The 23,345-nt window shown below is 54.8% G+C and overlaps 2 protein-coding genes across 6 annotated transcripts in view; one reads left to right on the forward strand and one right to left on the reverse strand.

The window, feature by feature from the left end:
• Nucleotides 1-18,040, forward strand: part of DTNBP1 (dystrobrevin binding protein 1) — a 129,852-nt gene extending 111,812 nt beyond the window's left edge. Inside the window, exons 8-10 of the mRNA XM_058667853.1 lie at nt 10,014-10,169; nt 16,798-16,941; nt 17,647-18,040. Coding sequence (XP_058523836.1) covers nt 10,014-10,169; nt 16,798-16,941; nt 17,647-17,885 — 539 coding nt within the window. The 3' untranslated portion in view covers nt 17,886-18,040. The remainder of the gene's footprint in view (nt 1-10,013; nt 10,170-16,797; nt 16,942-17,646) is intronic.
• A 1,447-nt stretch (nt 18,041-19,487) lies between these two features.
• The window catches only part of JARID2 (jumonji and AT-rich interaction domain containing 2), a 223,002-nt gene continuing 219,144 nt past the window's right edge, over nt 19,488-23,345 (reverse strand). For all 5 annotated transcript variants that reach the window (XM_058667827.1, XM_058667835.1, XM_058667817.1 and 2 more), the window contains 3 exons: nt 22,679-22,862; nt 21,780-21,887; nt 19,488-20,469 (listed from right to left, as the gene is read on the reverse strand). In XM_058667827.1, coding sequence (XP_058523810.1) covers nt 20,287-20,469; nt 21,780-21,887; nt 22,679-22,862 — 475 coding nt within the window. In that variant the 3' untranslated portion in view covers nt 19,488-20,286. The remainder of the gene's footprint in view (nt 20,470-21,779; nt 21,888-22,678; nt 22,863-23,345) is intronic.

A 23,345-nucleotide genomic window follows, 5' to 3' on the forward strand; every position in this document is an offset into this window, starting at 1 on the left:
CACTGGTCCCTTTGAACGGGCTGGCTTTCCATCAGTTGTGAAACAGAAAAGCAATGGTTCCTATTGACTTTGATTTGAAAGAGAGAGAAGTGTAGCATAAAACATGGTGTTGACATTCCTTTGCTGAGTCATTTTAGGTTCTTAACAACCTGCTGGTAGCCAGCTAGGACCATCTGACCATCATTATCAAGGGATTCTCAGCAGGTGACAGATAATTGGGGGCTGAAAAAACGTAGGCTGCTCCTCTTCAGATCCAGCTCCCTGCTTACATGCCTGGGAAGGCAGAAGAGGGCGGCTGCACCTGTACCCACATCAGAGAGCCAGAAGAAGCGCCTGGCTTCAGCTTGGTACAGCTGCCACTGTTGTGGCTGGCTGGGGAGTGAACCAGTGAATGAAAGAATCTCTCTCTTTCCTGATCTCCGTAAATCAGCCTTTCAAATAAATTAAAAAAAAAAAAAAACTTTAAAAAAATGTTATCCATTGTGTGCACACCCAGGTATGGGAAGGGAAATTCCTTTTTTTGTCTATCTCGGAGCTCCAAGCTGAGGCCCCATCTATACTGCAGGGTTAGGGAGGCCTGGCGGCCTGCTGAGCGAGAACCCAGGGAAGGAGGGAATTGACTGGATTTCCAGGCCAGATCCATCGTGAGCCAGCAGGGAGATGTGGATTTGGCCATCCTCTCCCACTTTCAGCTAAGTGTGACAAAATGAAGACTCTGTTCAGCGTTTCCCTGAGCGGGCATTTCATGAGTGCTGTGTGCCTTGCTACTCCTGTCTGTTAATAAATCATTCACATGTTCATGTGACAGTCCCTTTTGAGTTCCTACTTTGTGCCTTGACCAGTGGGAGATCCCAAAGTCCTCTGCAGAAGCAGCTCGTTCTGCATGTTGGATGGGTGTGGGGGCAGTGCGCGGACAGGACCCTGCCCCACCAGCACAGTCGGTCATCTCTTGGGAATGTTACTCAGCTTGTAAGTCACCTTTTCTTTCCACCAGCAGGCATCCTGTAGAATACAAGTTGCTGCCAGTTCATGTAGCACCTGTAAGGAACCTTCTGTGGCGTCTTACCTGTGCTGAGGCACATGCCCTCTTGCAGGCTCTACACTGCGCCGGTTGCTAAGTAAACTCGGTGTCCTGTCTGTTTCTGCCTGCTTTCACTTGTCAGCCCCGGGGAGGGCTTTCTGGAGTGATTTTTGTGAGTATGAATTTCAGGGAGTGATTCAGAGACTATGTCTTACTTATCATTTAGGGGCAATTTGTTGTTTTTCGAGTGCCGTTCTTTAAGTTAGGAGTTTCGCTGCCAGTGGTGTCAGTAGCCCTTGGGTAAGGGCCCTTTCAAACTGAGATGGATCTTGTTGAGTTCAGGTGTTCCAGGATGCGCAACAGTATGATGTTGTGACCACTGCCCACCCCGTGCACACCTGCCGTCACCATTCCCTGCACCTGCTTACGACCTTCATGACTACGTGGTGGGTTCTTGGTACGTCCAAGGGCCACTGGGGCTCCTGGCAGCTGTGCGGCTGCATCCTAGATTGTGGTGTGCATGGCTCTACCTGAGACACCTATCCTGCAGCAACCTCCCTTGGCAGCTGTGCCATCAAGTGGCCACAAGCACTTGTGCCAGAGTTGTCCCCTGCTCTTGCCCCTGGCACTCACCACACAGTCCTCATCTTAGGATTGTCGCCAGTACCTTTGTCAGCGCACCCACTCTGAGTAGTGCCGGAGTCGCCACGTTGACATAGAGCGTGTCCCTGCTTGGCATCCAGTTGAGAGCAGGGAGGCCTGTGACTGCAGGGAAGCTACGTCCCATAACTCTCTCCCAGATTGGCCTAGGAAGGGGGCAGTGAGCTGGGACGTGGGCATAGCCCCAGTCAGGGGCACAGTCATTTCGTTGTAGCTGGGAAAGCTGCTGTATAGGGTGCTTCCCAAATAGTGGATTGATTTCTAAGCTGTTCTTAAAAAAGTTTACATTCCCACAACCAGACAAGAAGAGCAAGGGTTAACACACAAGCCGCTAACCCTAGAGAAATGTTATGGAGAAGCAAGCCTGGCGCACTAGTTCAGATTACAGTCTAGATGTTACCATTTTCCGAAACTCCTCAATACAGTCAGTCTCCTTGGTCTGGAAAGGAAAGCATTCCAGCATGGCCAGAGCTCAAAAGAAGTGTTGCTTCGGGAAGAAGCAATACTCCCACTGCTCCCAGGGCACGCCCATGGGGCAGCTTCTCTTGAGGTCTGCCTCTCACCATCCCTTCAGCTGCCCCCATAGGCGACCTGGAAGGCATAGCCCTGCGTCTCATCCCCACAGGCAGCTGGCTGTGAGGGCCTGGAGGTGGACACAGGAGGGCTCGGGGCCAGCCCTTGTGGTATTAATGTATTCCTAAGTTGCCCATCGATAAGCTGCCAACAGCTGGTAATTGCAGGTGATAAATTCCCATAGCTAAACTGATTGCTGGAAGTGAGGCGTTGTCCAGCGCTAGGATCAGCATGCCAGCATGCTGGGCACTGCCACTGACCCTTAGAGGTGAGGTGTTTTAGCTGTGGATGGGAGGACATTTATAGCCAAGGTCCTGCGGTCCAAAGCCTGGTGAGCGTCTTGTGCTGTGAAGTGAAGTGCAGGTTCAGGCAGTGCTCTGAGTGAAGTGTGTCTTACGTGCTGTGGGAGATGAAGATTGAAGTATTACTTTTGTGGCCAACAGGTTTTCTCAGTACATAGCTCTTAAAAAGGTTTTATACCCGTTGTCCTGGGTTGTAATTTCTGGTCTACTAAATTGGCAATCCAGACAGTGTGTGGGTGGAAACATCTGTAACGGTGCCTGTGCTAAGTGTTCTCAGTGATCAAGTCCAAAGATTTTCGACATCTGCATGATCCTAATGAATGTTGAAGATCGTGGTGTGAAATCTCAAACCTGGGCTCGCACAGAGGATTGTGGGGCTCAGGTGTCTGTGGCTAGGAAGAGGTCTCTGGTGGATGGGTGAATGGCCACACAAAGCTGGCTCCTGCAGGTATGACGTAGGGCACCCGGGGACCGCAGGAGCCCTGGCCCAAGAAGGGCCAGTGTCATTGCTAGAACTTTCAGTGTTTTGTGATTCTCCAGTGTCCCCTGGAGGTGCAGATGTCCCTGGGAGACACTGACCCCCAAAATAGCGACTCTTAGCTTTGAAGAGCTGAAAGCAACTTTTTTTTTTTTAAAGATTCATTCATTTTATTACAGCCAGATATACACAGAGGAGGAGACAGAGAGGAAGATCTTCCATCCGATGATTCACTCCCCAAGTGAGCCGCAACGGGCCGGTGCGCGCCGATCCGATGCCGGGAACCAGGAACTCTTCCGGGTCTCCCACACGGGTGCAGGGTCCCAATGCATTGGGCCGTCCTCGACTGCTTTCCCAGGCCACAAGCAGGGAGCTGGATGGGAAGTGGAGCTTCCGGGATTAGAACCGATGCCCATATGGGATCCCGGGGCTTTCAAGGCGAGGACTTTAGCCGCTAGGCCACGCCGCCGGGCCCTGAAAACAACTTTTAAAAATAATTAATTACTTGACAATAGCCTAGCAACTAAAGTCTTCACCATGAATGCACCAGGATCTCATATGGTCACCGGTTCTAATCCCAGCAATCCGTTTCCTATCCAGCTCCCTGCTTGTGGCCTGGGAAGGCAGTCAAGGACGGCCCAAAGCCTTGGGACCCTGCACCCATGTGGGAGACCCGGAAGAGGCTCCTGGCTCCTGGCTTTGGATCGGTGCAGCTTCAGTCGTTGTGGTCACTTGGGTAGTGAATCATCGGATGGAAGATCTTCCTCTCGGTCTCTCCTCCTCTCCGTATATCTGCCTTTGCAATAAAAATAAATAGATCTTAAAAAATAATAATTAATTATTTGAAAGCTAGAGAGAGAGAGAAAGATTGAGATCTCCCATCTGCTGGTTCAGTCCCCAAATGTTTACTACAGCCAGATATGGTCAGACCAGAGCCGGGAGCCAGAAACTCACCCAGGTCCCTCCAGGTGGTGGCAGGGGTCCAAGAGCGTGGGCCATCATCTGCTTGCCAGGGCACGCTGGCGGGAAGCTGGGTTGGAAGCAGAGCAACCAGAAATGGAACCAGTGCTCCACTGTGGCATATGGGCATCCCAAGCAGTGGACTTAACCCACTTAATACCTCTGAAAGGATCGTGTTAAAAATATGTAGCTTGGTCTTGGTTCATAGCAAGCTGCTGGGAGAAAATCTGGATAAAGTAACTTAGTGAACACAGGCAAGTGAGCTCGGAGAGGGTGTGCCCAGGGCTGAAGGTGTTGGGAGGCTGAGCGCACCTGTCCCCTGTAGCAGTTCAGGCCCCCTTTGAAAAGAACCCGTGTGGTTTATGTACTAGAAAGGCCCATATCATAGGCCATAAGCAGGGAACTGGATGGGAAGTGGAGCTGGCGGGATTAGTACCGGCGCCCATATGGGATCCCAGCATGTTCAAGGCAAGTACTTTAGCCACTAGGCCACTGTGCTGGGCCCACCGTTTTTTTTTTTTTTTAAGAAAGATTTATTTATTTTTTATGGAAAGTCAAATTTACAGAGGGAAGGAGAGACAGGCGGCAGCCTCGGCCAGAGCTGAGCTGATCTGAGACCAAGAACCAGGAGCTAGGAGCTTCTTCTGGGTTTCCCATGTGGGGTTAGGATCCCAAGGCTTCAGGCCATCCTCCATTTGTATTCCAGACCACAAATAGCAGCTAAATTAAAGTGGAGAGTCGGGACACGAACCAGCATCCCTATGGGATCCTGGTGCTTGCAGTGAGAAGATTAAGCCATAGCACTACCTCTCTCTTGCTAGTGCCATATATCATTGGCCAGTCTACTATGACCAAACTGTTACTTGATTTTTAGTAATGCATGGAATTGCGTGGGTTTTTGTTGTTATTGTTTTCTGAGTGAGTGTCCTTCCGCTCCTCCCCCCATTGAAAACATTTTGTTTAGGTTTTACTTTTTTTTCTTAAGGTTTGGTTTCACTTCTCACCATGGCCAATCCAAAGCCAGGAGCCAAGAACTTCCTCTGGGTCTCCCACACGGGTAAAGGTCCCAAGGGTTTGGGCCATCCTCTATTGCTATTTCCCAGGCCACAAGCAGGAGGCTAGATGGGAAGTGGAGCAGCCAGGACATGAACCAGCACCCATATGGTATCCCAGACATGCAGGTTGAGGATTTAGTCACTGGGTTATGATGCTGAAAAGCAGAATTTTTTTTAGAGGTCTTCCAGTGGCTAGTTCACTCCCCAAATGGCCACAAGGGGCAGAGCTGAACCCATCCAAAGGTGGGATCCAGGAGCTTGCTCCAGGTCTCCCTCGTGAGTGTGGGGGAGCCCAAGGCTTTGGGCCATGTTCCACTGCTTTCCCAGGATGTACTTGAGGGAGCTTTATGGGAAGTGGAGCAGCAGGACACGAACTGGTGCTACAGGTAGAGGATTAGTGTGCTATGCCACCGAGGCTGGCCCCAGTCCTTATCCATGTATCCATTCAGCAACGTGCTGGTCCCCTGTGTCCCCTGTAGGGAGTCCCAGCAGCCTTGAGGCCACGTGAACTTGTTCAGGCCACCGGACTGGGTGTTAACCTGAGCTTACAGATTCAGAACAGGTGACTGACGTGTGAAGCCTCTCACTGAAGAGTGACAGCATTCTGCATTTGTCCTTAATCGTAAACTGTTGACTTCCACTCATTCTTTAAATAATAAAATTTCCAGGAAAAAAGAAGGTAAAAACCTCCTTAAGGTTTTCATTCATGATTAATTCTCTTGAAGTGGTGCAGTACAATTCAATAGGTTTTCAGCTCCTTAATACCAACCTGTTGTTATCTGTTTACTACGGAAACAGGTGGGAGTTTGGGGAGGAGAGCCCAGACTATACAAAATTGTACCGTAAAATTCAAAAATTCAAAATAAAAATTTAACAAAAAAGAAAGAAAAGAAAGAAAAAAAAGAAAGAATGAAAGAATGAAAGAAAACAGAGGTCAGACAGAGGTTGGGATCACTCCTTCCTGCTCCAACCTAAAGTGAGTAAAGACAGAACCAGGAGCTGGAAGTGACCTTGCTCCGTCATCCAGCCCCTCCTTTTCCCGGTGGGAACTTAAGACTTACAGGGCTGAGCGGCCCAGATGCAGACAGCAGTACAGCCACGCCTGCCTGCTCCCTGCAGGGGAACACGGAGCTCTGGGACAGGTGGTGGGGCACGGGCAGGCCTCCTCTGACCCTGTGGCCAATGGACTCGTGCACACCGCGTGGCTGCAGCCTGGGTTTGACTAATGCTGCAGCTCGTGGCCATCCACTTCGGGGTAATTGATGGACACTAACACAGCACTTCCTGTGGCATGGGATTCGGAAACGGCCCTTCCCAGCCGCTCCCAGGCGGCTCAGGGACAGCTGGGGAGTGCTGTGCTTCCTTTGTGTGCAAGCTGACTCGTGCTGAAGGTCCGATCCTGCCACCACCCTCAACTGCTGTGCCCCAGGTAAGGCTCGGCCTTTCTGAGCCGCCTGTGGAAGAAGTGAGTCTGTTTGGTGCTTGATAAACATGTGAGGGGGGGGGAGGCGTGTGCTGGAGAGAGCGGATGGTCGCTCTGCTTTCTTTTGAAGGTACATGGGCTCTAGCACGGCCAGGATGATTTCCCAGCTGCTGGTTCTGAGGTGTTCGGGCTCTGTAACACCTCCAGGTACTCTAAAGGATCATACATGAAGCTAATGACAGGTGAAGGCTGGATGTGTAGAAACCCAGGGTGGAAGTGGATATTTTAAAACTGCAGCTGAAAAAGCTCCTATTCTTGGAAAACAGTACTTGATGGTATTTTTGTGGTCTAAATCTGAGACGTTTGTATTCACCTGCTCGGTCGGAGGTGCAGGGGGTGGGGCGGACGGAGGAGATGAACCTACGTCACTGTGACGGCTCACTCAAGGCAGACAGTGGGACTGTTAGTGGGAAGGTTACCGGAGGATGGGGCTTCAAGTTGGAAGCATCATTTGGCAAATCCTCAGTTTCAGAATAAAGTTGTTTTTTCTTTCTTTCTGAAATCAGATATACTGTATTTATTACACCCAGATGTAAAGAAAAGTGAGCCAGGGAAAGGGACAGCATGTGCTGGGGGAGGGATGCGGCTTGCTCACCTGCTGGCGACAAGGCCGCCTGGGATGGCAACTCCACAGGGCAGCCTGGTCATCCCTTTCATCCCGTTCAAAACTGGAGGGCTCAGCAGTTCCACTCCCCGATGTCAGTTCCAGAGAAGTGATTTGTCTTCCAACAGGAGCTCCTAAGGCAGCGTTCCTGCAGGCTAAGAGGTGGAAACAGCCCAGGTGTCCTTCAGTATTCAGTAGATGGACGGCGAAGGCCACACGCTCGCACACACAGTATCTTGCTGCCTCTCACCTGTTAAATGGCTAAGACACATTGATTAAAACAAACAAACAAAGCCATCTAAAGAACCAGTTCTAACAACCAGTAGCATAGAAAAACTAGTAGGTCTCAGTTTTTAAAATTTTGTCACAGTGACAGAAATTTAGCGTGGCCTTATGGTAGCCGTTTAGCTTGTTTACATTTAACTTGTTTATATTTACAAATTTGCCGAGGGATGTATAGAGATTTATCAGTTCTTGCTTGATCATGGCACATGTATTTTAGTGTCACAGAAGTCTGTAAAGACATCAGAGTGTTACCTGTGTTGAGGTTTATTCTTAAGTCTCTATTTGTCTTGAATGAAAAATACTGTACTATGTGTATATGTATTTTACAGGCTGTGGCGAGTACTGGCGTGTTTAGCCGTGTGTGTCTCATTGTTCTCTTCACCTCTGTTAACATGGATGTGCAGCTCCCTCTACCTTGCTCCTCCCTGCTCTCTTGCTGTCAGCTCTGTTGAAAAGCTTAGTTGTAGAGTAGCTTGAAGTTGTTCCTGAAGAGAGCATGATGAATTTAAAAAAAAAAAAAAATGTCTGTCTTGGGCCCCTACCGCTCCAGGGCTTGTTCCAGGTCGTGGTGGCAGCAGGGTTCTTGATGCGGAGAGTGCCATGTGAGGGTGCTGATGGTGGCTGCGGGGACGCTGCCGTCAGAGGTGGCTGGGGGTGCCATGTGAGGGTGCTGATGGTGGCTGCGGGGAAGCCACTGTCAGAGGTGGCTGGGGGTGCCATGTGAGGGTGCTGATGGTGGCTGCGGGGAAGCCACTGTCATCCATGGCTGGGATAGCACTGCAGGGCAGCCGGAGTGACAGGGAGCACTACCTTGCATGGTCCTGGTGGTGGTGGTGTTCATCCTAAGGTTTAGTTCTTTGCATTTTTGTGTGGCTTTTGGCAGGGTGGTAGGGGATGTGAAGAGCATTAGAACATGGCATCTTCAATGTGGACAAAGGTTCACTTCTCCTTGTAGAGGGAGCTCTGCAATTTAGACCCATAAGTGATCGCTGTCACACGTGGGCACAGTAAGCTTCCCCGTGCCTCCGCGTCCACCTCTCCCGGGGCAGGTGGCTCCAGGCACACTGTGCCTCTTCTCTGCACACGTGGCCAGGGCGCCTCTCCCAGCCGCCTGCAGAGCTCCTAGTCCAGCTCCTAGTCCGGGCTGCCGCGGGTTTCCTCCTGCGCAGCTGACGGCGCAGCCAGACTGTGTAGCTGCTCCCTAGACTGGCCGCAGCCCAGAGATGCGACAGAGACGGGGCTGTCACAGGCACCGGGGTGTTCCAGAGAACTAGCGAACAGCGTGGTTTTGCTTGCCTGTGTCTTTTTCAAGTCATGTTAAGTTCCTGGGCCCAGCAGCCCTTTCTCCTCTGAGGGCTGAGCCCTGATTGGATTTGATTCCCACGGAGAAAAAGCTAAGAGAATGAACTGTAGGATTTATAATCCAGAAACATCAGAGAACTGAACTTTTGCAGTGTCAGTCCTAGAAAAGTGACGTTTTCATGTTACAGCTCTCCTGTCTTCTCTAATTAGAACTCCTCTGAAGGCTTCTACCTTGATCTTTGCTGTTGAGCTGCCTAGCCTGGCACACCTAACTTTGAAGTGCTTGAGGCAGCCTTGCTGTCTCAGGGCTGACGCGGTCGGCTGCACTTGGCAGTCTGGCAGTTTCTGCTCAGACACTGTGACAGCTGAGGCGAAGCCCGTGAAGAGCCGTCCTCTTCCGTTTGGTTTTGTCTTTTCTAATGGTCTTTTTTTTTTTTTTTGAGTGCACTCTGAATCCCTTGTTTGTGTGCTGGCGTGAGCGCAGGGTAACTGACTGATGTGTGCGTGCAGGGATGCCGTGCCCTTCCTGGTCCTGTGCCACTTCCTGTCACTCAGGAGTCTGTTGAAGTATGTGGCCAGCGCCGTGTGCCTGCGGGTGACAGCCTAAGGACACGGTGCTATGACCTGCCTGGTCCTGGGCGGCCCAGCTCGGACAGCTGGGCTGCTTCAGGCTCCAGTGTTCTCTGAAAACGTGGCCTGGGAAGAGTTGTGCTGTACGCTGGCCATCAGGCAGGACGGGCAGTGCGGGAGGAAAAGCGAGTGGAGTCAGCTGCCAGCGGGAGAGGACATGTGGGCTGCTATGCGACCTGCTGGGGCTGCCATCAGAGCGACTTCTGCCGTGTCACCTCGTGGCGGCTGCTGGACATGGGCTCTGCCAGCTGTGGGGCACACCTGGGATGCCAGGCGCGGCCTTTGCCGTGGGACCTGGAGGGCCGCAGCGGAGGTGGGCTGGAAGGGGTGTGAGGGAATGACCGCTGCAAGGCCAGGGCCTGAGTGGCTCTAATTGCAGCCCTGTGCTCTTTGCACCCTGCGAGCCCATGCGCCCGCACACAGGCATGTACACGCAGCAGCGGGAGCAGAGCACACATCGCCACAGGCGCATGTGGCTGGGCAGGTCCACGTTCCACTCAAGCCCCTCTGGCTGCAGGGTGCAGATCAGGTTTACACCCAGCAGCCAGTGCGACAGACCCAACAAGGAGGCGTCTGTGGAAGCAGCGTGGAGGGGGGGATGAGCCAGTGCCTATGCCAGTCCCCTTTCGGACCCTAACCCCTGTCGCTGCACTTCCTTAGCTGAACTAGATGCCGAGCACTCGCAGAGGGTGCTGGACATGGAGCACGCCCAGCAGACACGGCTGAAGGAGCGGCAGAAGTTCTTCGAGGAAGCCTTCCAGCAGGATGTGGAGCAGTACCTGTCCACGGGCCACCTGCACATCACGGGGCGCCGGGGTGAGTGGCGGGGCGCCGGGGTGAGTGGCTGGGCGCCGGGGTGAGTGGCAGGGCGCCGGGGTCACAGGCTCTGCCCAAGTACAAGCAAGCGCAGGGTTCTGCCCTGCCTTCGCCCAGTCTCTAGCTAAATACGTTTTTTTTTCAACCGCATTTTAAAATTACAAATTCCATCATAGAAAATATAGAAGAAAAAAATTAAGTAAAAAGGCAGAAGAACTGAGTCCCGGGATGCCCTGTTGCCGGGTCAGTGTTGGTTGAGGTCCCTGCCTGTAGGGAATTTTCAGAAAAGTTCATGAAAACTGCCCACAGTGAAATAAAATTATGCATGGATTTCAAGGCTTTTTTTTTTTCAGCACAATACATTTAATTGCGTTTTCCCCCAAACTTTGTGAAGCACCCTCAGACATAAGGGGCTCCTTCCATGCTAACAGGAATTCTTTGCAAGGCTGTGTGTTTAACGCTGTGTTGTCACTGTCAGAACGTACCCAGGCAGTTGTCTCTCTCTCTCTGGTTGGGGTGGGGGGAGCAGTGGATTTGGTCCCAGGACCCCAAGGTTACCAAAGTCTGTGACACCTAAGTCCCTTCTGTGTTGGCCTGCACACACTGTCACCTCTTGATTGCCTGTAGTGCCTGCTACGGTGCCAGCCCTGTGCAAGGAGTGGTCACACGGTGTTGTTCGGGAGTAACAGCGCTGCACATGCGCGGTGCTGACACACTGGGGCAGGCCTTGCAGCTGGCTCCTCGGGAGAGGGACAGCGTACGTGGGTGAGCAGGGTCCTTCTTGAACGCCGAGCCTCGTCGCCACTGTGCGTGGGGTTCTGAGGAGCATCTGGGAGAGGAAACGGAAAACCTGACTAGGAGAGAACTGGGGGAATGGACTCCTTCCTCTGCCACCCCCCCACCCCCCCGTGGCCTGGGAGCAGTACCCAGGACACTGGAGATGTGGCCAGGGTGCCCCTTCCCTGCCCTCCTGTGGGCATGGGTGTCTTGCCACCCACCCTCCTGCACCCCGGAAGCCCACTCCCCTTTTCCTGGCACACCACATCCCCCACACATTCCCATGATCCTCTCTCCTCTCCCAGGAGAGGGGAGAGAAACCAGGGGGTGAGGAAGGCGGGCAGGCGGAGATGCAGGTGAGCTGCCCCATGCATGTGCTCGGGCATGTGGCCAGCACCCTCGGCTGCCCGCAGCGCTCCGGCGGGCAGCTCCGCGCGGAAGGCTGCTGTTCGGCCCTGCTGGCAGCTTCCTACCTTCTGGCAGCACGCTGATCAGAGTCATCTCTACCTAGTGGCGTGCTGCCAGCAGCCGGTGCCCCAGTGTTTGGTGCTGCTTGTAGAGCGTGGCCGACCCACTGGCTTGGGGAGGGATGGAGTCCGCCCTGGAGACTTCCATCCTGTGACGGGCTGGAGCTGAGAAGGACTCCGTCCTTGTTGGGGCTGCTGTAGCAGAATGCTGCTGGCTGGGGGACCTTAGCCACACAAGTTGACTTTCTCTCAGTCTGGAGGTCTGAAGGCTTGGATCAAGGTGCTGTTGATGTCTGAGGAGGGTTGTCTCCTGATTGGCAGGTGACTGCCTTCTGACGGTGCCCACGTGTGGCCAAAGGGACTGCGGCCCTTGACTGTAAGTCTGCCTTACAGAGGACCCACACATGTCCTTGGCAGTCAGTCACCATCTCCCAGGCCCCACCTGCATACAGCCTTGTGCTAAGGGCTCAGGCGTCAGCAGATGAAATGGGGGGAGGGGGACACAAACATGAGGTGGCACACCCAGTGGCCAGCCTGCCGCTGTGCGTCGTGCGGAGGATGGGAGGTGAAGGAGACGCTGCCACCGAGGCCCTCCATGCTCAGTGCCCGGATGTATGCTTGCTCAGGGGTAGCATCGCGCACGGGATGCATGCACTCTCTAACCCAGCAGCCCCAGAAGTGCTGCAGTAGCTTGCTTCATAGTTGTGGCAGGACATGGCAGCTGCGGGAGTGAAGGCAGGTGGCGAATCCTTGTCAAACAGCGACCAGCTCAACTAGACGGGGCAGCTTTGGGGTTCTGAGCAGCAACTCGAGAATAGTTTTCTTCCTGTTTCACTACAGGGTGGTTGGGTCACTGAGGTAAGAACAGGTGTCAGGCTCCTGCTGCCACTAACCGGGAAGCAGTGCCAGTCGGAGGTGTCGGTTTGCACTCAGTTTTGTGGGAGCTGGGGGTCATGCACACACAGCCACCTGGCCTCTGCTGGGATTCACGCTGTGTCTCGGGTGAACGAGAGAAGGTCTGGTTTTAGCATAGCAGAGCCCGCCTGGTGGAGTCGCTGCATGGACACCGTCTTGTGGAATCACTTGGAAGCAGCAGCCTGGGTGGCCCTCACTTGCAGGAGCAGCACCGTGGGAAGTGTATCCCAGGAAGGGGCGCCTGGGGAGAGCAGAGGCAGAGGCAGAGGCAGAGCCAGATGCGGCCCAGCACAGGTGTGACAAGCCCACTGTGCAGCCACAGCAGGCCAGCACGGGGTCGGGTGCTCGGTGAGACCCTGGCCCAGGCTTGTCTTTCTGGCTGGCATCCACTCCTGTTTTCTCAGAAAAGCTGCTACTTTAGGCTGGCTCTCAGTGTGTCACACCGTGCCCTGGCTTATTGCTAGGTGACCTGTGTTCCCAGGCTCCCGGCTCGGGTTCCCCCAGGTCTCTGCTCAACCAACAGCCTGGCCAGCCTGCCCCGGTGCTCAGGGAGGCACACTACCCTGGATGCCCAAGGTACCCAGGGCACGGGCCGGAGTCGGCGGTCCGGTTGGATAAAATAGAAGGATCGGCATAATGCAGCTGGCCTGGTGCCCACAGACTGTCCCCAAGACTCACTCTAGCACCTGATGACTGTACCCTGGCATACCTGGCCCTGGCGGGGGGGGTTTATTTAGGACTCTAAATAAACTTGATTTATTTAGTAAGTCTTCAGAGTTATCGTCGATGTGTAGTAGGGAGTGTTTTAAATACCCAGCAAAGTGGTGACAGTAATGGTGCCCAGCCCCTTTTCTGGATGGCAGTGTGTTTAATTCAGCTCTTTATGCCGTGTCCTGCGCTGTTCCACGGGCCACAGACGTGCTGGTACCAGCAGTGTCCCCAGCCTCTCCCTGCCATGGCCCCCAGCTGCAGAAGCGCCCCATCTGTACAGCGCAGGCTCCCCCCCCAACGAGTGCCGCCCGACATGCCGCCTACGCACGCTCACACTCCGCATCCGGCTCTCACACACCTGACACCCCAGGCAGCATCCAAGTCCTCCCAGTCAGCCCGGGGGCGTCGGTCGTGTTCTCACATGGCTTTCCGAAGGTGAGGGTACGGTCGCTGAGGTCATTGTGGCGCTGATGGGTAGTCGGGCTGTCTCCTCGCTCTGCAGACGGCGCCCGTGCGCACCTCCACAGGCTGGTGCAGGTTGCTCAAGGCAGCCTCATGCGCCTCCCTCCGGTGGCTGCTTGCGTACCAGGGCTCAGATGGGGACTGAGACTGCTGGCACGGGGATGGCATCTTCCTGGTCATGTGACCTCTGTGTCCTTGGTCACCGAGCATGGCACGCATGTCTGTTGGTCAGCTGTGTGTGTGCGGTTTTGCTGGATGCTGGCACATGGCTTGTCCAGACGTCTGTGCCACTTACAGCCTCCCCAGCTCCGTGTGGGCATGTTCCCATGACGTCCGTGTCAACACTTGATATGTCAGGTACTTACATCTTTGTCACTTCCATTTGGGTTTTAATGTCCTCAGCCCTCATTTTTCTGTTTGCTACTCCTCTTTGCCGAGTCTGTACAGCGTTGGTGTTGGTAACTTCTGTTGGTGTGTCTTGGAGTGGCCTTGCCGTGCCTGTGCGGGCCATCGGCTCGATCCATGGTCGTGTTAAGGGCTTGTATTTCCATGTCTCGGGAAGGCCCAGTCTCATCCCTACAGTTGTGCTGTTTTCCGTATTCTACCCGGCAGCTCTTTATGCTTTTGCGTCAGCGTTGAGGTTTCAGGTTGTTTGCCAAGACTGAAATCAGCCACGCTGAGTTTCCAGGTTGAGGGAGAATTGGCCTCTCGGGGGTCCCAGTGGTTTTGTGGGTGCACATTGATCAGCGTCCGTCTCTGAGCTTGGGCCAGACTTGGCGTGGGGCCCTGCCTGGACCGGGGACTTCTGCCGAAGGACGTGCCTTCTCTTGGTTACACGATTGATTGTTGTTCATTTTGTCTATCGCCGTAAACTGCGCCTAAAGCCTTCACAGCCGGAGCTGTGTTTTGTTGCTGGGTCGGCTCGGCTTTGTTAAATCCGTTCATTTATGCCTCTTTGGTTCTGACGAGTCCTAGCTGAGCCTCCTCACTTTGAAGTTTTTCTCCCTAAGGAACCAACTTCTCTGCTGTTCTTCTCCATAGTGATTAACTTCTGCTCTTTAGTTTTGCTTTCTTTGGGCATTTCTCTGTGTTGAACGGCTTATTTTTTTGGTTTATCTCAAAGGCAAAGAGAGCGATCTGCCACCTGCTGGCTCACATCCCCAAGGCCTGCTCTCACTGGGGCTAGGTCAGGCTGAAGCCGGGCTCCAGACCCCAGTCCCTGTCTCCAGTGTGGCTGGCAAGGAGCCGCGTCCTGTCCTGGGGGGGTGGGTGTTGTTCCCAGCCACCTCCCCCGGGGTGCGCGTCAGCTGGAAGCTGGCAGCGGAGCAGGTGACCTGGGTGGCGACTGACCTGTTGTGCTGGACATTTGCTCTGGGTGTGTTGAAGGCGCAGGCTTGGTTTTTAGCATTCATTTTCTGATAAGGCACTCAAAGGTGTGAGTTTCTTGCAGGGTACTCTTTTAGGTGAATTCTATCCTTTTGATATTTAGATATTTCAAATTTTTCATTATGATTGAATTTCTTCAACTTGTGTCTGTTTTCTTAAATTGTTTGCCTTATTATAGGCTCATTACAGGTTTCTACATTTAAAAAATCCTTGAATGTTTCTGCATGTTTGTATGTCAGTAGCGCCTGTAGCCGCGGGTAGCAGCTCCCGGCCTGCTGTCCATTAGCTGCCCAGTCTCCACACAGTTCCCAGACTCTGCACGTCAGGACTGTCCTTCCTCAGCCATGTTTCTTGAACGCCTTCCCTCGGCTTTTTTTGTCACTTCTCTCTGCCATTTTCGGTTGCACTCTGGCCTTTTCAGAAAGGTGTCCCAGGCAGACGTGAAGTGAATGCAAAGTCCAGGAAAGCCATGCGGAGCGGCTGTTGCGCCGGGGCTTTTGGGGACAGGGCCGGCGGGAGGAGCCTTCATGCAGCCCTCCCACCAGCAGCCTCCGGGGTCAAGGAGGCTGCCCAGGTGTCGCCGTGGGGATCAGGCCCCATGAAGATGCTCCTGCTCCCGCTGTCAGCACCCCGGCAGCCTTGGAGCAGAGCAGGCCTAGCGCCCCCTGGCTGTCGGCCGGGGCTTGCCACCCGCGTGGGAGCGTCCACTGGAACAGACTGCCATCCCCACCCCAGTGTGCACACAGTGTGTCCTCCCTCTGGTCAGGCGGAACTCTGCGTGATTCTGTGTCCAAAACTGCCCACCCGTCACTCGGCCGCTGTGCAGCTCCGGTCCGCGCAGGAAGCCCTCTCCGACTCGAGTCCCTTTGCCAGCAGGCACGCTGTCTTCAGGCAGGCTCTCCTGGACTGAAGAGCCTGGATCTTCCATTTGGTCTTAAATGACATCTTAGAAACGACGTTTCTCTCACACGTTTGAACCGAGTGTTCTTTTGTTGTTCAGAAGTTGCCTCTGCCGTCAGGTGCGTTCTCTCTGGCTGCCTTTCTCTGCGTCTTTGTCTTGGGTGCTGTTTGTTGGTGTAGGTGAGGATCGCTGTCTCGCAGGGTACAGCACACGCGCCCTCTTTCCCAGCTACTGAGCACAGCTTAACTCACATACATGCTTTGACTTTTGGTTTATTTTCTACTGGGCTCTGATTATTTAACATGTGCTTGGAGTTCTAAAATGCAGTGATTACATTGTTCCTGTCTAGAAGCTATGTGACGTCACTCGGTGTCCTCACAGTGTCAGCAGGAAGGGATGGTTGCAGTTTGCTTTCTGTGACCCTCACTCGAGTGTGCCGTGAACTCCACATCGGGTCGGAACTGCCAGTTTATATTCCTGTGAGAGCCAGGGTTACGTGTGCGCGCCCCCTTCCGGAACATTTGTGTCTGATAGCTGCAGGGACCTTGCTGGAGCTCTGTGGGGTGCCCAGCCTGGCCATGCTCTGAGCGCGCCTGGCAGCCTGCTGTGCCGGCCGGTGTCTTCTCTGCAAGGAGTGCCAGCTGCAGCTGCTGCGGTGCAGACCACCAGGGCGGGGAGAACCCGCATCGGCAGCCGACCGGAGTCGGCCGCGGGCTGAAAAGGAGCGGAATGTCTGCTCCGTGCCTGCAGTGCCTGTCAACCAAGGAACACAAAGAACAGGCAGCGCTGTATGGGTCCAGCTGCAGGCTGAGGTGTGCCCACTTTAGTTCACCTTTTAAGGTGGAGATGGGTGGCAGGCTGCACCGCAGGCTGGCAGTGGCAGGCTAAGGTTCAGTATGCGTGGTCCGCAATGATGTTAAAATCCCCACATGGCCCTGACAGACAAGAGGCTCCCCGCCCACGTCAGAGTGCCGAGCCCTGGGTGTGACTGTGTGCTGCTGTGTTCCAGAGCCCATGGGCAGCATGTCGTCCATGGAGGTGAACGTGGACCTGCTGGAGCACATGGACCTCATGGACATCTCCGACCAGGAGGCCCTGGACGTCTTCTTGAACTCCGGCGGCGAAGAGGGTGGCGTGCAGTCTCCCGTCACAGGTGGGGCTGCCAAACTGACGCCAAGCCACTCAAGGACTTCGTAATGCTGCGTACCCCCCAAAGGGAAGCCACCCCCCCAGCCTGCGCCTCCACACCTGTCCATCTCAAACTAGTGTGAGGTGTAAGGCCAGGAGCGCGGGCAGCTACCGTGAGGCTCAGATAAACTTTGTAGCTCGCCCACAGGCTTGGGCATGCCCAGCCCAGCTCTTGCCTGTTTAGGCACCTTGTCCCACATTTACAGGTGCCTTGTCGGCCCTCGGCTGCGCTTGCTGCTGCCTGGACCCCTTCACCCTCTCCCCAGCATGGAGGAAATGGGAAAGCCCCCTTCCCACCCAGCGTTCCTCAGCCCCTTGTCAAGTTTCTCCTTACCGTGGTTTTCCACATCCCCTCCCTGCACTTCTGCAGGCTTGTCCCAGAAAGGGAGGGTCCTTGGGGCCCAAAGAAACTAGAATTCCTAGAGCAGCTGCAGGGTGGGCGGAGCTCGGCCAGCATGCCGTGGCGCTGGTGCGGGAGGTGCTGCGTTTCCAGGCTTGCTGGGTGGGCTGGCCCAGACGCACACCCCCAGGGGCCTGGCACAGGCTCCATGGTAAACAGCATCACGGCAGACCCCAAGTTCCCACCCCATCTTCTTGTAGCCATTTGCTGTTGCCCATGGCAACCTGAAGGCATACCATGTGACAGGTTTCTTTCTCCGTTTCCTTGTAGGGTCTGAACCCCAAACGTGCACCATTACCTTTGAGGTTCCACATCCTTCACAGTTGCCCACTGAGCTGCCTTCCTCCCCGTCCACCTGCAGCGACTCGGCAGCGCAGGATGCCGGCCAAGGGAGCACTCGCCCCCTGGTGCAGTCCGACGAGGAGGACGTGCAGGTGGACACGGCCCTGGCCACACTGCACTCTGACGGGAAGGCTACTGCAGAGGCAAGCGACGACAGCGACTCCTAAATCAGGACACCCGTGTACACTGAATGACACTCGAGCCGTGAGCACAAGCCCGCCTGTAAAGTCTGGTTGTCCGTAGGGGGTCTTGGTTTTTACAGTTGCCAAAAATGTGTGAGAAGTTGACTGAAAGAGCTGTGAATAAAGCAGAGTTGAAACCACGGGAGTCCCCAGCTAGTCTGTGCCAAGGCCCATGGGCACCCACAGCCAGAGGGCCAGTGCAGAGGTTCCCCAAGCAGAGCCCAGCATCATCACCAAGGTAGGACGCGGAGGGCTGAGTGGGAAAAGTGGGCTCCCCAGCCCTGGTTCAGAGAATGTTAATGACCTCCCTATCACATGTAAAAAGTTCTGGTTCTCTACAATGTGTGCTGAGTTTTAGTCAGGTTCTGTTGTGACCACACTTCTGCCATCCCAACCTGACCACTGGACCAGCAGGCCAGCCCCCAACTCCAGCTCAGGCATGCGTGTAGGTCCAGGCCAAGGGCTGCACCGCCAACACCCTCCTGATGGCCGGGGAGGACCGCGCAGGCCCCGCCCACGGCAGCAGGGGCCCCACAAGCCTCCACCAGCAGCAGTGGCACCCCTACGTGGTAGGTCCACGCCAGCACCCAAGCGTGACAGCTCGCTGCACTCATTCAGCTTCCACCAGACAGACGGGTGTCCAAAAAATGTCTTTTTATTATTAAACCTTGTAGTACAAAGCTGAAAAGTAAACAAAAAACTGGCAATAAAACCACATGACGTCTCCCCTCCCCAGGGAGGGTGCAGAGCAGCGCTAATAAATTAAACGTCAACCTGTAAGCCAGAGGCGGAAGTCACTGTGGAGGAGGGGACACAGCAAGGCCAGAACACTGGACAACCACATGGGCAAACACTTGACCGTTCATGGCATCGTTATTAAATATTCCAAAACAGTTCAGTCTTCCGCAACAACGACCAACAAAGTGGATAGAGAACGTTCCTGGCAGTCACCACTGGCAAGCTCAGTGCAATATGGGTAGCTACGGGATCGATGAATCCAATTATGAAACAAAGAACAGCTTGTGAAAACAGTTTCCCTTTTTTATTCCACACATACTGTACACACAACCGGAGACGGGCAACAGCTACTCCATTATTGTTCTGTTGTTGTTCAGTGATGTAAGCAGCACTTATCAACGTTACAAGAAAAACCCTGTAAGCATCCAACGCAGCGATGAAGAAACTGAAGTGTAAGGCTTTTCTTCATCTCGTCTTTCCCCCCGCCCCGCCCCCGCTGAGAAAAGGCTCAAGTATTTAAAACAATTTACAGGCGTATGTACAAAAGGGATGGGATTCTTTTTTTTCTACTTTTTTTTTCCTTTTTGTTACAACATGAAGAGAAAAATAGACAAGATGAGCACAAATGCATTTTCACATTCAGAAAGAACTGCAGACCTAGTGGCTCTAAGAGTGATCACGGAGGGAAGGACCGGAGAGGGTTAATGCTGACGGTCAGGTGCACACGGGGAGCAGGCAGACGGATGGAATGTCAGATTGCACGTCGGTGACGCAGAGACGCAGAAGCGCTCCGGCTTCCACCACTTGGTTTTCCTTGTGTGTGTGTGTGTGTGTGTGTGTGTGTGTGTGTTTTCCCCTCTGTAGGGATGCTATTGTTGAAGGGTTTCTGATAAAGGAGCCAACAGCACCAAAAATAACAGAATGGATTTCCTAATGAAATCAGGCACAGGTCTCCCTCACGCCCCTCCTTCCTCAGACAGATGCATAGTGCTGTGCTGGTGAGAGAACCGAGTCAGGCCAGTCTCCTCACTGCGCGCGTGGCCAGGACAGAGTCCGCCTCCAGCTGCCACCTGCCAGAGCACACTGACAGGTTCCTCCGGCTTCCAGAATAGACTCAGCTCGCACGTGACAGAAGGACAGACAGCCGAAGCAAAGCCGTTCCTCTTCAAGTTTTCTGTGTGTGTGTGTGTGTGTGTGTGTCCTATCCCTTTTCCAATCTAGAAAAATCTGCTCACATGACTGATGGTTTTAAAATTTGTTCTCCAAACTTCACCCTCTCAAAAACGGGTTAAAAAGCCTTTTTTCCCCCCAACAGTTACAAAAAACAAAACAAAACAAAAACAAAAAACAAAACAAAACAAAAAAGGCTTTTGCCAGCCACAGGGGCGATACAAATTAATACAGCCCCAAAGGGTTTAAAACAGTGAGTATACGGCAGCTTCCAAACTGGACTGCAGTGTCTAGGTATTCTAAGTACAAAAACAATGGTTCAACAGTTTAATGCTAAAACAAAATTAGTTCTCTAAAACCAGAAGAAAATCTTCTTTAGAGCTAGTGCAAAGACAGCTTGTATCCTACAGCAAGTACTCCAAACTAGAATATAATAATTACAAAAAATCTGTAGAAATCGGGCATGGTGTTGGCATCCTCATGATGCCCCCGCAGCACTTGTGGATGAGCTGCAGGCCGCCAGGCGGGAGGGCGGCACGGCCACGGTCGCTCTCTTGCGGGGGCCTCTTTTTGGTGTGGGCTTGCCGAGACAGTTCTCCACGCTGCCGTGCTTCCCAGACACTTTGCCACAGATCTGGTTGACGAGGCTGATGATCTGCTCCTGTGTGGGGCAGAAAGCAAGATGGAGTCAACCCATGGCTCCAGGACTGCCTGCGGAGTGCACCCCAACCGGCAGGTCGCTGGAGGCTGTGACAGGCCCAGACACACCCCGACTCTTGGTGATGACAAGGCCCCTAAGCGGGAGGGGCCCAGCCAGGGGCAGCCTTGCCTCCTGCAGAGGTTGCCTGGCTCTGCTCTGCCACCCTGAATGTCCAGAAGCCTGGACCATCCTGTCACCCATCCACTCCCTGAACAGGCACTCCAAGCTTGTCCAGCTGGTGGCTTCCACAAGGCATCTTCAAAGAGTACACAGAGATGTGTTTTCCTGCTTCTTCACACCAAGGTTAACTACCCCTGCACTGCCCACCAGGCCAGCCAGCGCCCTGCTGGAGCCTCTGTGAGCGCAGCGCCCCGAGGGCCTGGCCTGCTGGGTGGCCTACAAGTGGATGACCAGAAGGGAGCACACCGCCACCACTGTCACTGTCTAACAGGCCCTGGTGCCTGGCAGGGAGGTGGCTGTGGCCAACAAAGGACCAAGTTCGCAGTCCAGAAAGGGAATGGGCTCCCTAAAGGGCAGAGCTGGAGGAGCCAGCTGCCAGGTCAGGGCCCTAGGTGGCCCCACGGGCTGGTCCGGAGAGCTGGTAGAGCCTGTGCCCTAGGAAAAGATCCCTGAGAATGCGACCACAAATGGGAAGCACTGCCCCTACTTTAAAGGGCTCCCATGTGGAGGCAGAGGACATAGGTGCTCCTGGGAGGGGCGTACCAGACAGCAGGGACCTTCCCATGGGGCTGAAAGGGCCGCCACACAGAGCCCACCAGCCTGAGCACCAGCTGCGGAGCTGCAGCCAGGGAAGGCCCCGAGGCACTGCCTGGCCTCTCCTGGAGACCCTGGCTTCGGGGCCCTGCAGCAGCCTCAGCAGCTCCTGTCTGCCCTACATGGCTGCCCACTGAGCAGGCCTGCACTGGCCACGGTCAGCAGCTTCCTAAGTGAGCTCCCAGACCATGCAGACACTTTAGTCAGAGGTCCAGCCCAGTGGGCAGGGCCCAAGGGGGCTAATCTTGTCCCCAAGGGATGTACACAGTTCACAGGCTCCTCTGGCTGAGGGCTCAGCGGTCAACAGCACAGTGCTGGGGCAGCAGGACAGGGTAGCAGGAGGGTCCAGGGTGAGCCTCTTGGACAGACTGCGGCTGCAGGGCAGACACACGCCGGAGGCCCTCGTCGCAGGACAGAGCCCCATGCACTAGCATGTGACTCCACCAGCACACCAGGCCTGGCCGCCCACGTCCCGCCCTCCTGCTGCCTGGACACACCTCGTCGTAGCGGTACATGAGCTTCAGGCCCCGACACGACTTCTGCTTCTCCACGTGGCGCAGGGCACATTCAAGGCAGAAGACGACGTTCTCGTTCTCCTGGACCACCTGCACGGGCGGGCAGGACAGCACAGGTCACGGGTGCCCACACGGCTGCCAGGGAGGCCTGGGCGCGCAGAAAACCCCAACCTGACCAGCAACCCTGACCGTCCCCTCTGCTGTAACGTCTGGGCCTCCACTGGGAGTGGCTGAGGTCAGCCCCACAGGGCCCCTGGGGAGTTTGGGGGATGTGGGCAGGCAGGACCCAGACATCCAGCACGGACGGAAGGGGCACGCAGCACCACCCTGAGTTCCTGGCACTTTGACTCATGAGAAAACAAGACAGCACCAAGCTTCTCCTTGTCAGAGGGAGGTGGCCAGTTTCACTTCATACCAGGCAGCCAAAGGGAAGCGGCCTAGAGGTCCAAGCTGCCTGGCTGTGGGGTGCTCCTGTGAGTCCAGGGCTCAGAGCTTTGGCAGGGTGGCTGCCAGAGTGCAACCTGTCCCAGGCTGGTTGGGCAGGTGGCCACAAGGAGCTGCACTGGTCCCAACAAGCTCCACCGGGGGTGAGGGAGGCCAGCAGGAAAGGGAGAGAAGCTGACCATCATGGTAAACGGGGTTGCAGAGTTGGAGCCCGAAACAAGCGGCTACAAAGACAGGAAAAGCCCACCTGAACCAAGAGGGGCTGCAATGGCGGGCTGGCGCAGTTTCGCCCAAGTATGCCATATGCTCAGGGGCCGAGGGGTCACGCAGCTGAACAGAAGCTGCAACCTGAGGCTGGTGGGCCTCCCTCCCAGGAAGAAGCAAGGAGCAGAGTACGGGGGCCCCCGAGATGGACAGCAGCCGCGCCGAGGCCTCACCATGGAGAGGTAGCACAGGTGCTGGCAGATCTGGCAGCGCCGCTCCGACGTCTCCAGCTGCAACCATTTTCGAGGCTTTTTCTTGCCATCTGGGACGGCACTGTTGCCGTCATGGCTGCCGTAGCGCGCGGATGAGTGGAGGCCCGCCTCAAACAGCTGCCTGCGCTGCCGCAGCTCCGTGTCCCTGCATGACAAGCACAGGCCGGTGCTCAGCAAGCTCTGCCAAGGACCTGCCTGCAGCTGCCACAGCCTGCCGGGACCCTCTGTGCAGCCATTGGGCCATAGTACCCTCCGCCACTAACAGCTACAGGGTCGGGAGCCCAGCTGGGCCCACATCCCTCAGGCAGGATTCTGCCAGTGGTCCCAGCAGATGAACACACCTCCCAGCCCAGAGCAGACAGGTCAGCCTGTGGATAGTGCCCAGGATGGAAGTAACAAGCCTGGGTTTCATCATCCAAACCTCCCAAACACCAGGAATCCAGGGGTTGCCTGTTGGCAGCTCCCCTGGGGAGGCAGAGAAGTGGTGATGCTCACAGCCCCGGGAGGCCATACTAACCAGTGAACTTGGGGTGCCTCTCCTTCTCAACACTCAAGCCCAAATGCACACCCGACAAATGGGGTGACAAAGAGTACCTGGAGCCAGGCCTTCTGGGTTGATTCCCACACC

This window comes from Ochotona princeps, chromosome 1, assembly GCF_030435755.1.
Source record: "Ochotona princeps isolate mOchPri1 chromosome 1, mOchPri1.hap1, whole genome shotgun sequence".
Classification (NCBI taxonomy): Eukaryota; Metazoa; Chordata; class Mammalia; order Lagomorpha; family Ochotonidae; genus Ochotona; species Ochotona princeps.